We start from the raw sequence: 18,143 nt of genomic DNA on the forward strand, positions 1-18,143 counted from the left end.
GCCATACCTTCCCCAGGTATGTAACACACACATGCTTCAGGCCATACACATGTAATATGATTCCTCAGACCAGACCACCTTCTTTCTGTAGTGCACCTAATGCACAGGTATATAAGACACATGCATCGGGTCAGACGCATGTAATGTGATTCCTCAGACCAGACCACCTTCTTTCCATAGTGCACCTAATGCACAGGTATATAACACGCATGCATCGGGTCATACACATGTAATGTGATTCCTCAGACCAGACCACCTTCTTTTCATAGTGCACCTAGTGCCATACCTTCCCCAGGTATGTAACACACACATGCTTCAGGCCATACACATGTAATATGATTCCTCAGACCAGACCACCTTCTTTCTGTAGTGCACCTAATGCACAGGTATATAAGACACATGCATCGGGTCAGACGCATGTAATGTGATTCCTCAGACCAGACCACCTTCTTTCCATAGTGCACCTAATGCACAGGTATATAACACACATGCATCGGGTCAGACGCATGTAATGTGATTCCTCAGACCAGACCACCTTCTTTCCATAGTGCACCTAATGCACAGGTATATAACACACATGCATCGGGTCATACACATGTAATGTGATTCCTCAGACCAGACCACCTTCTTTCCATAGTGCACCTAATGCACAGGTATATAACACACATGCATTGGGTCATACACGGGTAATGTGATTCCCCAGACCAGACCACCTTCTTTCCATAGTGCACAGGTATATAACACACATGCATTGGGTCATACACGGGTAATGTGATTCCTCAGACCAGACCACCTTCTTTCCATAGTGCACCTAATGCACAGGTATATAACACACATGCATCGGGTCATACACATGTAATGTGATTCCTCAGACCAGACTACCTTCTTTCCATAGTGCACCTAATGCACAGGTATATAACACACATGCATTGGGTCATTCACATGTAATGTGATTCCCCAGACCAGACCACCTTCTTTCCATAGTGCACCTAATGCACAGGTATATAACACACATGCATCGGGTCAGACGCATGTAATGTCATTCCTCAGACCAGACCACCTTCTTTCTGTAGTGCACCTAATGCACAGGTATATAACACACATGCATTGGGTCATACACATGTAATGTGATTCCTCAGACCAGACTACCTTCTTTCTGTAGTGCACCTAATGCACAGGTATATAATGCACATGCATTGGGTCATACACATGTAATGTGATTCCTCAGACCAGACTGGCTTCTTTCCATACAGCCCCTAGTGTCATATCCGCCATGTTTTTTTGAATCCTCTGTGACCCTTTAAGTCGTTGTATAATAAACAGTTCTGCAACTTTATAGTCTATTTGTTTCAATAATTCGGAACTTTCAAGATCTCCTCTTGCTATCTTTGAATGGAAATGTTTGTTTTACATCCAGAGAATAAAAAGGACGTCCTCACCTAGTGTTGCACGTACAGCTGAGGGTTTGTTACAATGTATCCATGTCCAGAGATTTGTGCTGCTGCGTTTTAAGTTGCAGGGGATTGTCTGCACTGATACACTGTAACAGAGCAGCTGTGTGAGCAGGACGCCTGGCAGCCTTTAATCGAGGTCTTTAGTTCTGTCTGCTGCTTGTTGTGCTCCTCTAATGTACAGCAAAATGAAAGCAGCTTATAATAGTGCGGGGGCGTTATACTGCAGACCTGCAGTAGTGATCATGGGGGACGGGGACGGCTCTGCACTTGATATCACTTGGCCATTGAGGAATACAACAGCATCTCCGCGCTCGGATTCCAGCGATAGCAGATGAGAGAAGACAGGCGGCTGTGTAGTATACCGCCCTGCGTGTTCCTTCTTCCCCCTGCCATGATCCCTGTCCTTTCTCGCCTTTCAGGAACATCTACATGGTGTGGAAATCCTTCCTAGAGGGGACGATACAAGTGGCGCAATCCCGGATCAACATCTGCGAAAACTATAGGAACCTGATCTCCGAGCCGGCCAGGACGGTGAAACTGTACAAAGAGACGCAGCTGAAAAAGGTACCTACACACCGAGCCGGGTACTCCTTAAAGGGGATCTCCACCTCTGAACAACGTATCACTGGTTACTGATAGAATAAATGTGCATACAAAGTCAGGGGCGTAGCTAAGGGCTCATGGGCCCCGGTGCAAGAGTTCTGCTTGGGCCCCTCAGAGCTTTGTGGCCGGAGGCAGGGAAGCACATTGCCTTCGTGCTGCCTGAGGCCAAAATTGAAGTGGCGCCCCCCCCCCCCCATGCCAGATTCTTGACCTTAACCCTTCCCTCCAGGCAGAGGTGTAACTTGACCAGCAGGCACTTTCTATAATACTGGTGTCTTCTTATCCAGCACAAGGGTCTTTGGGCCCCTCAGGCTCCTGGGCCCGGTAGCGACTGCTACCTCTGCACCCCCCACCCCTGTAGAAAGAGTGGTAGCTGCGAACAGATCAGTGACATAACTGCAGGGGAAGCGACTGCGCCAGGGCCTGGGAGCAGTGTCTTTTCTATTCAGGCAAGGCCGGGCCCCCTCCAGATACAGTCACATTGGGGGCCCATGTAGGGTTGCCACCTTTCCCAACAAAAAATACCGACCAAGTTAAGTCACACCCCAAAGGGGTGTGTGGTTGTGGGGGCGTGGCTTAACATGGGGTGTTAATACCCTATGTCATAATGCGACTCTCAGTATTAATGATGCCCCCATTAGAGCCCCCCAGTAATAATTTCTCCATTAGTGCCCCCAGTATTAATAATGCTTCCATTGGTGCCCCCCAGTATTAATAATGCCTCCATTAGGGCCCCCCAGTATTAATAATGCCTCCATTAGGGCCCCCCAGTATTAATAATGCCTCCATTAGGGCCCCCCAGTATTAATAATGCCTCCATTAGGGCCCCCCAGTATTAATAATGCCTCCATTAGGGCCCCCCAGTATTGATAATGCCTTCACTGGAGCCCCCCAGTATTGATAATGCCTCCACTAGTGCCCCCCAGTATTGATAATGCCTCCACTGGAGCCCCCCAGTATTGATAATGCCTCCACTAGTGCCCCCCAGTATTGATAATGCCTCCACTAGTGCCCCCCAGTATTGATAATGCCTCCACTAGTGCCCCCCAGTATTGATAATGCCTCCACTAGTGCCCCCCAGTATTGATAATGCCTCCACTAGTGCCCCCCAGTATTGATAATGCCTCCACTAGTGCCCCCCAGTATTGATAATGCCTCCACTAGTGCCCCCCAGTATTGATAATGCCTCCACTAGTGCCCCCCAGTAAAATTAATGCCCCCATTAGAGCCCCCCCAAAATTAATGCCTCCACTAGTGCCCCCCAGTAATATTAATGCCCCCATTAGAGCCCCCCAGTAAAATGAATGCCCCCATTAGAGCCCCCCAAAATTAATAATGCCCCCTTGTCTGCTTGTACAAAAAAAAAAAAACTCCCCTCCTCCAGTTGCACGCGCAGCAGTGAAAGCTCCTTGCTGACTGTAAGCTCCGGACAGAACCTGCGCTCCAGCGTGAAGACGTCCTGCACATCCAGTCAGCAGTGGGCGTTCACAGCGCCACCATCAAATGGAGGAGGGGAGTACTTTTTTAAAATGTTTTTTTTTCCTTAACACAAGTGGGTGTAAAGGCTGTACTAACGAGCGCTCCACAATAGACGCGCTCATTAGTACCAGTCCTTATAGGAAAATACCGGCAATTAATATTGCTGGTAAAAAAATATATAATAATAATTATTACCGGCCTCGGCAGAGGAACTAAATTACCGGCTTGGCCAGTGAGATATCGGCCTGGTGGCAACCCTAGGCCCATGCCTGTCAGTTCAGTGCGTTAATGTTTTTTTAAGTGGATACAAAAGTCCTGCATGCACAACTTTTGTCTCCGCTCCAAAATCATCTTCTGAGCGGAAACATAACGGACCCCATTATAGTCTATGGGGTCCTATGGGCTCCGTTGTGCTCAGTTCTGTGCCTTCTCCGTTCTTTCCGTTCTCCTGCTCCTAAACGGAACGGCTGAACTGTGATGTGAACAAAGCCTTATAATGATAGGCTATGGTGTCGCACTGCGACATGCTGCGACATACTGCGACAAGACAGTCGCAAAAAATCCACCCAAGATGGATGCATGTAGCAGCATAGTTGTGCCCTACGACTTATTGTCGTCGTGTAGCCCTAGCCTAAAGCTGACCTACAGCAGTGAAGAAAAATGGCTGGGTTGTTATGGAAACCTGGAGTAAAACTGCGTGCATGTGGAGACTAAGGGCCTGCAAGGCTGATAAGGGTCATGTGACCGTGTGTATGGCAGTTGGGATATGAGACTTGCAGGCTTCTATTGGCTTCATTTTTTAGGAATGTCTCAGGAACGGTACGTCCTAGAGAGCTGAGACCTGGTCTAAAACCTTCCCGGACACCTGATGTACCTGTGTGCCAAATTTGGTGAAGATCGGTCCAATTGTTTGGTCCCGCATAAAGAACAGACAGAAACTAATTTTTATATACAGTACAGACCAAAAGTTTGGACACACCTTCTCATTCAAAGAGTTTTCTTTATTTTCATGACTATGAAAATTGTAGATTCACACTGAAGGCATCAAAACTATGAATTAACACATGTGGAATTATATACATAACAAAAAAGTGTGAAACAACTGAAAATATGTCATATTCTAGGTTCTTCAAAGTAGCCACCCTTTGCTTTGATTACTGCTTTGCACACTCTTGGCATTCTCTTGATGAGCTTCAAGAGGTAAGTCGCCTGAAATAGTCTTCCAACAGTCTTGAAGGAGTTCCCAGAGATGCTTAGCACTTGTTGGCCCTTTTGCCTTCACTCTGCGGTCCAGCTCACCCCAAACCATCTCGATTGGGTTCAGGTCCGGTGACTGTGGAGGCCAGGTCATCTGGCGCAGCACCCCATCACTCTCCTTCATGGTCAAATAGCCCTTACACAGCCTGGAGGTGTGTTTGGGGTCATTGTCCTGTTGAAAAATAAATGATGGTCCAACTAAACGCAAACCGGATGGAATAGCATGCCGCTGCAAGATGCTGTGGTAGCCATGCTGGTTCAGTATGCCTTCAATTTTGAATAAATCCCCGACAGTGTCACCAGCAAAGCACCCCCACACCATCACACCTCCTCCTCCATGCTTCACGGTGGGAACCAGGCATGTAGAGTCCATCCGTTCACCTTTTCTGTGTCGCACAAAGACACGGTGGTTGGAACCAAAGATCTCAAATTTGGACTCATCAGACCAAAGCACAGATTTCCACTGGTCTAATGTCCATTCCTTGTGTTCTTTAGCCCAAACAAGTCTCTTCTGCTTGTTGCCTGTCCTTAGCAGTGGTTTCCTAGCAGATATTCTACCATGAAGGCCTGATTCACACAGTCTCCTCCTAACAGTTGTTCTAGAGATGTGTCTGCTGCTAGAACTCTGTGTGGCATTGACCTGGTCTCTAATCTGAGCTGCTGTTAACCTGCGATTTCTGAGGCTGGTGACTCGGATGAACTTATCCTCCGCAGCAGAGGTGACTCTTGGTCTTCCTTTCCTGGGGCGGTCCGCATGTGAGCCAGTTTCTTTGTAGCGCTTGATGGTTTTTGTGACTGCACTTGGGGACACTTTCAAAGTTTTCCCAATGTTTCTGACTGACTGACCTTCATTTCTTAAAGTTCTGATGGCCACTCGTTTTTCTTTACTTAGCTGCTTTTTTCTTGCCATAATACAAATTCTAACAGTCTATTCAGTAGGACTATCAGCTGTGTATCCACCTGACTTCTCCACAACGCAACTGATGGTCCCAACCCCATTTATAAGGCAAGAAATCCCACTTATTAAACCTGACAGGGCACACCTGTGGAGTGAAGACCATTTCAGGTGACTACTTCTTGAAGCTCATCAAGAGAATGCCAAGAGTGTGCAAAGCAGTAATCAAAGCAAAAGGTGGCTACTTTGAAGAACCTAGAATATGACATATTTTCAGTTGTTTCACACTTTTTTGTTATGTATATAATTCCACATGTGTTAATTCATAGTTTTGATGCCTTCAGTGTGAATCTACAATTTTCATAGTCATGAAAATAAAGAAAACTCTTTGAATGAGAAGGTGCGTCCAAACTTTTGGTCTGTACTGTATATATGAGACTGGCAGAAGCACCCGGCTTCATCTATTTCATTTAATGTTTCTGTGTGTCGTTAAAAGATATCAATAGTATTCCCCATAACAGTGACCGCTAGAGCACCCCGCCCCCTTTACAGTAAACTCCACAGCCCCTCATCCCTTAAAACTGCCCTCCGCCTCCTTAAAATGGGATCTCCACAGCAGCCCATCCCCTTAACTTTGACCTTCACAGCTGCCCGCCCCTTTAACAGTGAGTTTCACAGCACCCCACTCCCTTGACATTGACCTCCTCCGGGGCCCACCCCCTTAACAGTGACCTCCATAGGGCACTGTCCCCTTATTTGACCTCCTGTTCCCTACCCCCTTAACAGTGACCTCACAGTACCCTTCCCCCTTAACAGTGACCTCCACAGCAGCTGCCCCTTTAATAGTGGCCCCTGCCCCCTTAATAGTGACCCCCACAGCGCACCAATGTTGCACATCAATTTTTATAATGATAGCGGTGTTGCAAGATGGATTTTTCCGTGACTGTCGCATGTTGCAGTGCAACACCGTAGACTATCATTATAAAAATTGTAGCGCGACATTTGTGCAACATCAATGCCGCAGTGTAGTTGTGCCCTATGTGTCGTGAGACTTATTGTCATCGTGTAGCCCTAGCCTAAAGCTGACCTACAGCAGTGAAGAAAAATGGCTGGGTTGTTATGGAAACCTGGAGTAAAACTGTGTGTATGTGGAGACTAAGGGCCTGCGAGCTTCTATTGGCTGATAAGGGTCATGTGACCGTGTGTATGGCAGTTGGGATATTAAGAGAAAGACTTGCAGGCTTGTATTGGCTAATGCAGGTCATTTTTTGGGGAATTTCTCATGAACGGTACGTCCTAGAGAGCTGAAACCCGGTCTAAAACCTTCCCGGACACCTGATGTACCTGTGTGCCAAATTCGGGGAAGATCGGTTCAGTCGTTTGGTTGCACATAAAGAACAGAGCGACATTTATGAAGAACGATGTTTTAAGAAATGGCCCTGATTCCCCCGGTGCTGCCGGAGGATGCACAGGCCTGTCATTTGTTTTTTTGCCTCCTTTGGCAGCCTGTGCATCATACTTAAAGGGGTTGTCTACTTTTAACTATTGATGGCCCATCTTCAGGATAGGTCATCAATATCAGATCTGCAATCTGCGGGGGGTTCAACTCCCGGCCAATCAGCTGTTTGAGAAGAAGGTAACGTACGAACGCTGCCTTTTCTCCTCTATTTACCTGCTCTCCGCAGCATTTTCAGTGGTCAGCAGTGTAATTACAATTATGGCTATCCTATGCACTTGAACATTGACTTAACGCCTCTGAGACGACGGGCAGAGTAATGAAGAGGAAGCGGCATGGAGCGAGGCCTTCTCTTCAAACAGCTGATCAGCCGATCACATATTGATGACCTATCCTGAGGATGGAGGGGGGCACGATTTCAATTTTCACCTCCAGCAGCAGAAAGGCTAGGTGCAACACAGCCGGGAGAGGGAAGGGGGGATGGTGCCAGCTATCAGGGGGGTGCTGGATACAATGAAGGGGGCACAGAGAGGGCATTACTACTGTGAAGGTGGCACAGAGAGGGCATTACTACTGTGAAGGGGGCACAGAGAGGGCATTACTACTGTGAAGGGGGCACAGAGAGGGCATTACTACTGTGAAGGGGGCACAGAGAGGGCATTACTACTGTGAAGGGGGAACAGAGAGGGCATTACTACTGTGAAGGGGGAACAGAGAGGGCATTACTACTGTGAAGGGGGAACAGAGAGGGCATTACTACTGTGAAGGGGGAACAGAGAGGGCATTACTACTGTGAAGGTGGCACAGAGAGGGCGTTACTACTGTGAAGGTGGCACAGAGAGGGCATTACTACTGTGAAGGGGGCACAGAGAGGGCATAACTGTGAGGGGAAGAGCGTTTTAAAGTATGGGGGGGGGCCAGAGAAAAGACCCACACCGGGTGCCAACCACCTTAGGCATGCCACTGCTTCTTTCATTCATATTCGGCAGGTATGTGCCCTTGCTCCTTCCTCACATCAAAGAATGCCCTAACAGTTGTTTTTGTTTTTTTTAAGGATTTATTTTACGTAAGTTGGGGCGTAAAAAATTTGTAGCGGGGCCCAGTCAGTTCTAGCTATGAATAAATAAATTATTTATCCTGTATTATACTCCAGAGCTGCACTCACTAGTCTGCTGGTGCAGTCACTGTGTACATACATTACATTACTTATCCTGTACTGATCCTGAGTTACATCCTGTATTATACTCCAGAGCTGCACTCACTATTCTGCTGGTGCAGTCACTGTGTACATACATTACATTACTTATCCTGTACTGATCCTCAGTTACATCCTGTATTATACTCCAGAGCTGCACTCACTATTCTGCTGGTGCAGTCACTGTGTACATACATTACATTACTTATCCTGTACTGATCCTGAGTTACATCCTGTATTATACTCCAGAGCTGCACTCACTATTCTGCTGGTGCAGTCACTGTGTACATACATAACTTATCCTGTACTGATCCTGAGTTACATCCTGTATTATACTCCAGAGCTGCACTCACTATTCTGCTGGTGCAGTCACTGTGTACATACATTACATTACTTATCCTGTACTGATCCTGAGTTACATCCTGTATTATACTCCAGAGCTGCACTCACTATTCTGCTGGTGCAGTCACTGTGTACATACATTACTTATCCTGTACTGATCCTGAGTTACATCCTGTATTATACTCCAGAGCTGCACTCACTATTCTGCTGGTGCAGTCATTGTGTACATACATTACTTATCCTGTACTGGTTGTGGGTGGACGTATCCTCCGTTCTGAGTAGCAGTCTCCCCGCCATTACAGCTCTCACAGATACGACCACCCAGCTTTCCCAGGATCCTGATTTACAAACCGTCCTAGTTAGATAACAGTCTGCCGCTGAATATTTCCCTGGTTTTCCATTCAGGATCCAAGGAAAGCTGGGTGACCACCATATGTTAAATGTCTATGGAGACGGCTGCTGCTCTCTGAGGATGGGAACAACAAAAGATTTCAGAGTATGATGTTTTGGGATGCGGATAATGGGAGTTGTCCTCCACCTGGTCAGATGCTACAATAATACTCGCTGGGGGTTTTGTCTTGCAGTGCGTGGACCAGCTGACCAAGATCCAGTCGGAACTGCAGGAGACAGTGAAGGATTTAGCCAAGGCCAAGAAGAAGTACTATGAGGCCGAGCAGATGGCCCACGGAATGCGAGAAAAAGCCGACATCGATGCCAAGTGAGTCCCCGGTGCCCAGTGTCAGAGCTGGAGATGCCGCCACAGCACAATCAGTCATTGAGAGCAGCACTTGGCTGCTTCTGAGCGGCGGAAGGAGCAGCTGTGACCAAGCCAAGAAGAGGAGTGTGCCCTTATACCTGGGAGCGGGGGCGGCCGTAATAAAGGGAGTCTCCCCATCAACATTAGTCACTGCTAGAAGGGGAGCAGCCAGGAAAGTGTGCACATAGATGTCCTGTCTGCACTGCCACCTAGAGGCGATATCCTGTAGTACAATCCGGAACTCGGGCAGTAGGCAAATGAAAAACACCTGCTGTAGGAATCTCGTATTATAGTAGTTATATTCATGTACATAGGAGGCAGTATTATAGTAGTTATATTCATGTACATAGGAGGCAGTATTATAGTAGTTATATTCCTGTACATAGGAGGCAGTATTATAGTAGTTATATTCTTGTACATAGGAGCAGTATTATAGTAGTTATATTCTTGTACATAGGAGGCAGTATTATAGTAGTTATATTCTTGTACATAGGAGGCAGTATTATAGTAGTTATATTCTTGTACATAGCAGTATTATAGTAGTTATATTCTTGTACATAGGAGCAGTATTATAGTAGTTATATTCTTGTACATAGGAGGCAGTATTATAGAAGTTATATTGTTGTACATAGGAGCAGTATTATAGTAGTTATATTCTTGTACATAGGAGCAGTATTATAGTAGTTATATTCTTGTACATAGGAGCAGTATTATAGTAGTTATATTCTTGTACATAGGAGCAGTATTATAGTAGTTATATTTTACATAGGAGCAGTATTATAGTAGTTATATTCTTGTACATAGGAGCAGTATTATAGTATTTATATTCTTGTACATAGGAGCAGTATTATAGTATTTATATTCTTGTACATAGGAGGCAGTATTATAGTAGTTATATTCTTGTACATAGGAGACAGTATTATAGTAGTTATATTCTTGTACATAGGAGGCAGTATTATAGTAGTTATATTCTTGTACATAGGAGCAGTATCATAGTAGTTATATTCTTGTACATAGGAGCTGTATTATAGTAGTTATATTCTTGTACATAGGAGCAGTATTATAGTAGTTATATTCTTGTACATAGGAGCAGTATTATAGTAGTTATATTCTTGTACATAGGAGCAGTATTATAGTAGTTATATTCCTGTACATAGGAGCAGTATTATAGTAGTTATATTCTTGTACATAGGAGCAGTATTATAGTAGTTATATTCTTGTACATAGGAGGCAGTATTATAGTAGTTATATTCTTGTACATAGAAGCAGTATTATAGTAGTTATATTCTTGTACATAGGAGGCAGTATTATAGTAGTTATATTCTTGTACATAGGAGCAGTATCATAGTAGTTATATTCTTGTACATAGGAGCTGTATTATAGTAGTTATATTCTTGTACATAGGAGGCAGTGTTATAGTAGTTATATTCTTGTACATAGGAGCAGTATTATAGTAGTTATATTCTTGTACATAGGAGGCAGTATTATAGTAGTTATATTCTTGTACATAGGAGCAGTATTATAGTAGTTATATTCTTGTACATAGGAGGCAGTATTATAGTAGTTATATTCTTGTACATAGAAGCAGTATTATAGTAGTTATATTCTTGTACATAGGAGGCAGTATTATAGTAGTTATATTCTTGTACATAGGAGGCAGTATTATAGTAGTTATATTCTTGTACATAGGAGCAGTATTATAGTAGTTATATTCTTGCACATAGTAGGCAGTAGTATAGTAGTTATATTCTTGTACATAGGAGCAGTATTATAGTAGTTATATTCTTGTACATAGGAGCAGTATTATAGTAGTTATATTCTTGTACATAGGAGCAGTATTATAGTAGTTATATTCTTGTACATAGAAGCAGTATTATTCTTTTTCCATATGGGGACATTATAATAACAGTATTGGTGCCCTGTTTTGTAGGCTGTGATATAATGGCAGGTATCATGTGTGCAGACAAACCATAAGGGTAACTATAATCAAGACTGGTATTTTAGATTCTGGTCTTAATCTCAGCTCACATCTGATGAGACACAGTTATTGAGGCATAGGCCTTTAAATGTCTGATCTGCACTAGTAAGTAAGCGGGTGTAGATTAACGGTATAATCTATGCCACGTTTCTATTGTAGATTATAGTAAATGTACATGGGTAGCTGCGCCCCCCCCCCACACACACACACCGCCGACGACCACTCTGAAAAGTGGCGAACTGTGCTTTAACGTCCCAAAAAGCCACAACATTTGGTGCCACTGTATAAATGTCCCCCATAGTCTTTATTTGAACGTGTCATATAAAATATCTTTATAAGGCCTCATTCACATGACCGTATTTTTTTCTCTGGGACCGATCCACATTTTTTCCAGGATTGTATTCTAGACCCATTTATTTATATGCGGACAGTACCCGGATGTCACCTGTGTGTTGACCGCATCCGTGTGTCTGTGCCTCAAATTGTAGAACATCTCTTATTATTGTCTAACGGACAAGAGTCAGTATTTCTGCTATTGAGCCCGTGAAAAATGCGTCGCGTACAAGGCCTGTATCCATATTTTTCTGATCCACGGTCGGATGACTGCAAAAAACATACGGTCGTGTGCATGAGGCCTAAAAGTGCGGATTGGTTTCCTCACCCGTCTTTTTACTGTCTAAAGTCTATTTTTAAAGGAACATTGTGTTTCCCTGTTGCCGCGGTAACGGTGGCGTTGGACACGATCTTGTTTAACGAGTTTGTCACTCGTCGCTCTGTCACAGCTTCTGTCCCACGATGCATCAGTGTTAACAATTCCTGAGCCAAGTTACCTTCGTTAACCACTTCAGCCCCGCTAGCTGAAACCCCCTTAATGACCAGGCCACTTTTTACACTTCGGCACTACACTACTTTCACCGTTTATCGCTCGGTCATGCAACTTACCACCCAAATGAATTTTACCTCCTTTTCTTCTCACTAATAGAGCTTTCATTTGGTGGTATTTCATTGCTGCTGACATTTTTACTTTTTTTGTTTATTAATCGAAATTTAACGATTTTTTTGCAAAAAAATGACATTTTTCACTTTCAGTTGTAATATTTAGCAAAAAAACCGACATCCATATATGGATTTTTCGCTAAATTTATTGTTCTACATGTCTTTGATAAAAAAAAAATGTTTGGGTAAAAAAAAATGGTTTGGGTAAAAGTTATAGCGTTTACAAACTATGGTACAAAAATGTGAATTTCCGCTTTTTGAAGCAGCTCTGACTTTCTGAGCACCTGTCATGTTTCCTGAGGTTCTACAATGCCCAGACAGTAGAAACACCCCACAAATGACCCCATTTCGGAAAGTAGACACCCTAAGGTATTCACTGATGGGCATAGTGAGTTCATAGAACTTTTTATTTTTTGTCACAAGTTAGCGGAAAATGATGATTTATTTTTTATTTTATTTTTTTCTTACAAAGTCTCATATTCCACTAACTTGTGACAAAAAACAAAAAATTCTAGGAACTCTCCATGCCCCTCACGGAATACCCTGAGGTGTCTTCTTTCCAAAATGGGGTCACTTGTGGGGTAGTTATACTGCCCTGGCATTTTAGGGGCCCATATGTGTGAGAAGTAGTTTGCAATCAAAATCTGTAAAAAATGACCAGTGAAATCCAAAAGGTGCACTTTGGAATATGTGCCCCTTTGCCCACCTAGGCTGCAAAAAAGTGTCACACATCTGGTATCGCCGTACTCAGGAGAAGTTGGGGAATGTGTTTTGGGGTGTCATTTTACATATACCCATGCTGGGTGAGAGAAATATCTTGGTCAAATGCCAACTTTGTATAAAAAAATGGGAAATGTTGTCTTTTGCCAAGATATTTCTCTCACCCAGCATGGGTATATGTAAAATGACACCCCAAAACACATTCCCCAACTTCTCCCGAGTATGGCGATACCAGATGTGTGACACTTTTTTGCAGCCTAGGTGGGCAAAGGGGCACACATTCCAAAGAGCACCTTTCGGATTTCACCGGTCATTTTTTACAGATTTTGATTGCAAACTACTTCTCACACATATGGGCCCCTAAAATTCCAGGGCAGTATAACTACCCCACAAGTGAACCCATTTTGGAAAGAAGACACCCCAGGGTATTCCGTGAGGGGCATGGCGAGTTCCTAGAATTTTTAATTTTTTGTCACAAGTTAGTGGAATATGAGACTTTGTAAGAAAAAAAAATAAAAATCATCATTTTCCGCTAACTTGTGACAAAAAATTAAAAATTCTAGGAACTCGCCGTGCCCCTCATGGAATACCTTGGGGTGTCTTCTTTCCAAAATGGGGTCACTTGTGGGGTATTTATACTGCCCTGGCATTTTAGGAGCCCTAAAGCGTGAGAAGTCTGGAATATAAATGTCTAAAAAATGTTACGCATTTGGATTCCGTGAGGGGTATGGTGAGTTCATGTGAGATTTTATTTTTTGACACAAGTTAGTGGAATATGAGACTTTGTAAGAAAAAAAATTAAAATAAAAAATTTCCGCTAACTTGGGCCAAAAAAATGTCTGAATGGAGCCTTACGGGGGGGGGGGGGGGGGTGATCAATGACAGGGGGGTGATCACCCATAAAGACTCCCTGATCACCCCCCTGTCATTGATCACCCCCCTGTAAGGCTCCATTCAGACGTCCGTATGTGTTTTGCGGATCCGATCCATGTATCCGTGGATCTGTAAAAATCATACGGACGTCTGAATGGAGCCTTACAGGGGGGTGATCAATGACAGGGGGGTGATCAGGGAATCTATATGGGTGATCACCCCCCTGTAAGGCTCCATTCAGACGTCCGTATGTGTTTTGCGGATCCGATCCATGTATCCGTGGATCCGTAAAAATCATACTGACGTCTGAATGGAGCCTTACAGGGGTGTGATCAATGACAGGGGGGTGATCAGGGAGTCTATATGGGGTGATCATGGGTGATCAGGGGTTCATAAGTGGTTAATAAGTGACAGGGGGGGGGTGTAGTGTAGTGTAGTGGTGTTTGGTGCGACTGTACTGAGCTACCTGAGTCCTCTGGTGGTCGATCCAAACAAAAGGGACCACCAGAGGACCAGGTAGCAGGTATATTAGACGCTGTTATCAAAACAGCGTCTAATATACCTGTTAGGGGTTAAAAAAAATCACATCTCCAGCCTGCCAGCGAGCGATTGCCGCTGGCAGGCTGGAGATCCACTCGCTTACCTTCCGATCCTGTGAACGCGCGCGCGCCTGTGTGCGCGCGTTCACAGGAAATCACGGCTCTCGCGAGATGACGCGTATATGCGTGACTCTGCGCAGAGCTGCCGCCCCCGGAACGCGAATCTGCGTTAGGCGGTCCGGAGGTGGTTAATCCCGTAAAATAAAATAAAAAATTTGCTTCTTTTTTTTAATCCGCCATCACTGCAATTATTGATTATTATTTATTTAAATTTTTATTTTTTCATTTTGTTTCAAATTTTTTTTGTTTTTATTTATTTTTTTCCAGCACGTGAAATCATGTAGAGGCATAAGTTTGTATGGCTTCCTTTGGCAATGACAGTGTTAATATAGGGGTCAGCAACCTATGGCACTCCGGATGTTGTGAAACTACTACTCCCAGCCTGTACACTTGCTCATCCCGGAAGGATTCTGGGAGTTGTAATTTTAGAGCACCTGGCTTGAGGTTGCCCTGTGTAGATAGAAACAATGGGCTGTCACCCAGCTTTCCACAAGCTCTGAACAGTCTAGAAATATGCATCATATTACATCCCCCCCATCTTCTACTGTTCTCCTTGTGTCAGTCTTCACTGTAGTTGTGGAATTCAGCTCATGGACCAGGAAGCTCAGGATTGTCAAGTGCTGCAGTGCATGGACTGGTTTTGTGTGAATGGCTGCGCTCCGTGTAATGTGTTGACGTCACGCACGTGTAATGTGTTGACGTCACGCACGTTCCACGGATTAGAAGCGTCTGAATGTAGGCCGCCCCCAGCCACTCCAATTTAGTCCGTGGAATGCAGTCGCTGTAGGATTAGACTCGCTGAACCCGGTCAGGATTAGTAACTCCTCTCTGAGGCGGAGGATGAAGTCGCATCTCCACATCCAGATTCTGCTGGGGCTCCTCATGTGGCGTCTGGCCGGTCAGAGGGGGAGCTCCACCTGCTGTGTGTGCGGGGCAGAGGAGGGCCGATAAACCTCTCCTGCACCTGGAAACCACCAGAAAGTTGCTGTTTACTGACCTATTTTTTATTTTTTTTTCTTGCTTGCTTTTTTCTTCTTCTTTAGGCTAAATGCACACGAATTTTGTTTGTTTCCGTGTCAGTTCAGTTTTTGGTTTTTTTTCAGGATGCGGACCCATTCATTTTAATGGGTCTGCAAAAATAGAGGACAGCACACCGTGTGCTTTCTGCATCGGTATGTCCGTTCCGCAGCCCCACAAAAATAATAGAACACGTCCTATTCTTGTCCGTTTTAGGCATTATTGCAATGGTTCTGCCCAAAAAAACTGATGGCATACAGATGTCATCAGTTTCTTTTTTGCGGACCGCAAAACACATACGTTCGTGTGCATGTAGGCTTAGGCCCCTTGCAGACGAGCGTTCCTCCCGCAGCGATTCCGCAGCGCAGCTCCCGTCCTGACCTCCCAGCACTGACCGGGTCACATAGCATTATATTGCTTTATGGTGCTATGTAACCCTTACAGTTCTGGAATGTATTGGACAACACTGACATAATGCTGCCAGTGTTATCCAATACATTCCAGAACTGTAAGGGTTACATAGCACCATAAATCAATATAATGCTATGTGACCCCCGGCAGTGCTGGGAGGTCAGGACGGGAGCTGCGCTGTGGAATCGCTGCGGGAGGAACGCTCGTCTGCAAGGGGCTTAGTCTGTATTCAATTTTTATTTATTTTTTGTTCCTTCTTTTTTATCCTACTTCATTCCTTCATTTTCTTACTACTTTCTTTCATTTTCTTTTTTTCTTTTGGTCTCCCTTTTTTTTTTTTCTTCTCTCTTTCTCTTTCTCTTTTTCTCTCTCTCTCTCTCTCTCTCTCTCTCTCTTTCTCTTTCTCTTTCTCTTTCTCTTTCTCTTTCTCTTTCTCTTTCTCTTTCTCTTTCTCTTTCTCTTTCTCTTTCTCTTTCTCTTCTCTTTTTTTCTCTCTCTCTCTCTCTCTCTCTCTCTCTCTCTTTCTCTTTTTCTCTCTCTCTCTCTCTCTCTCTCTCTCTCTCTCTCTTTTTCTCTCTCTCTCTTTTTCTCTTTTTCTCTTTTCTCTTTTTCTCTTTTTCTCTCTCTCTCTCTCTCTCTCTCTCTCTCTCTCTCTCTTTTTCTCTTTCTCTCTCTCTCTCTCTCTCTCTCTCTCTCTTTTTCTCTCTCTTTTTCTCTCTCTCTCTCTCTCTCTCTCTCTCTCTCTCTCTCTCTCTCTCTCTTTCTCTCTCTCCGTTTTTTTGTTTTTTTTTTTTTTTATCTATCCGGTTTCTTTTTCCTTCCTCCTTTTTTGATTTCTTTCTGTCTTTCTTTCTCTTTTCCTTTTTTTAAATCTTTTTCTCTGTATTGGTCTCTATCTCTTTTTTTTCTTTTTTTTTCTTTTTCCCTCTTTCTTTTTCTCCCTCCCTCCCACCCATACAGGATGGCATAAAAACTGCAGTAACGTCTCTGACAAAATTTTTTTATTTTTTAAAATGTGCCAACTGAAAGCAAAACAGACTTCGCGATTCCTCCCCTTGATAAATTTCCTCTGTTTGGGTTCTGATTTCTGTTTTCAAGATCTCTTCTTGCTGTCAGTGAAGGGCGCGACATTTCTGCTTGTAGAGGCTAAAGATCTGTCCTGAGCTATCACTTCTCCCGCTGAGTTTGTTACAATTGTATCCGGTGTAGACGATGTTCTGGAAGCTACAATGTATCAGCGCTGGTAGAATGTACCTGTCTGGGAAAGCAAGGCTGGCTGTATCGCAGAGAATCGTCAAGACTGGATACCACTGTAACAAACCCTCAGCTGTAAGGAGTCTTTGGTCTGTACAGATTTTCAACCAGATTGTGAACTAGAATCTTCCCATTCATTGACAGAAAGCAGAGATATTGAAAATGTTGGTGAGTTGAAAAACATCAATATCCAAAGTCAGTTGTCGGCATTCATATGTTAATGCGCCAGGTTTTTCCTGCAGTATAAGGCCTCATGCACACGACCGTTGTTCGGGTCCGCATCCGAGCTGCAGTTTTTGTGGCTTGGGTGCGGACCCATTCACTTCAATGGGGGCGCAAAAGATGCGGACAGCACTCCGTGTGCCGTCCGCATCCGAGGCCCCGCAAAAAAAATACGGACAAGAATAGGCATGTCTACAATTGGCCGTCAGTTCCGCTCTGCAAATTGCAGAAGGCACATGGGCGGCTTCCGTTTTTTACGGATCCACGGTTTGCGGGCTGCAAAAAAAGGCACGGCCCCTGTGCATGAGGCCTAAGATCCATAAACAGTAGCTGATCTGCTTACTGACTGTTTCGAAGAGGCAACAGATTATTTTTTTCAACACAAAAACACAAGTCAGATATATTATAGAGATGCTGGATCTTACCTGCATTTCTAGAAAGCAGCGATGTAGCAGAGCCATCTGTGCGGCTTCTTCATTCACAGTTGTTGTTTTTTTGTTTGTTTTTTCCACAGATCCAAACTCAGCTTGTTCCAGTCGAGGATAAGTTTACAGAAGGCGAATGTGAAGGTGAGC

At 44.3% G+C, this 18,143-nt stretch overlaps 1 protein-coding gene across 1 annotated transcript in view; it reads left to right on the plus strand.

Moving 5' to 3' along the window:
• Nucleotides 1–18,143, plus strand: part of FCHSD2 (FCH and double SH3 domains 2) — a 54,283-nt gene that overhangs the window by 4,176 nt on the left and 31,964 nt on the right. The window contains exons 3-5 of the mRNA XM_044285415.1: nt 1,874–2,018; nt 9,266–9,399; nt 18,083–18,137. Of these exons, the coding sequence (XP_044141350.1) occupies nt 1,874–2,018; nt 9,266–9,399; nt 18,083–18,137 (334 nt within the window). The remainder of the gene's footprint in view (nt 1–1,873; nt 2,019–9,265; nt 9,400–18,082; nt 18,138–18,143) is intronic.

Source organism: Bufo gargarizans, chromosome 3 (genome assembly GCF_014858855.1).
Source record: "Bufo gargarizans isolate SCDJY-AF-19 chromosome 3, ASM1485885v1, whole genome shotgun sequence".
Classification (NCBI taxonomy): domain Eukaryota; kingdom Metazoa; phylum Chordata; class Amphibia; order Anura; family Bufonidae; genus Bufo; species Bufo gargarizans.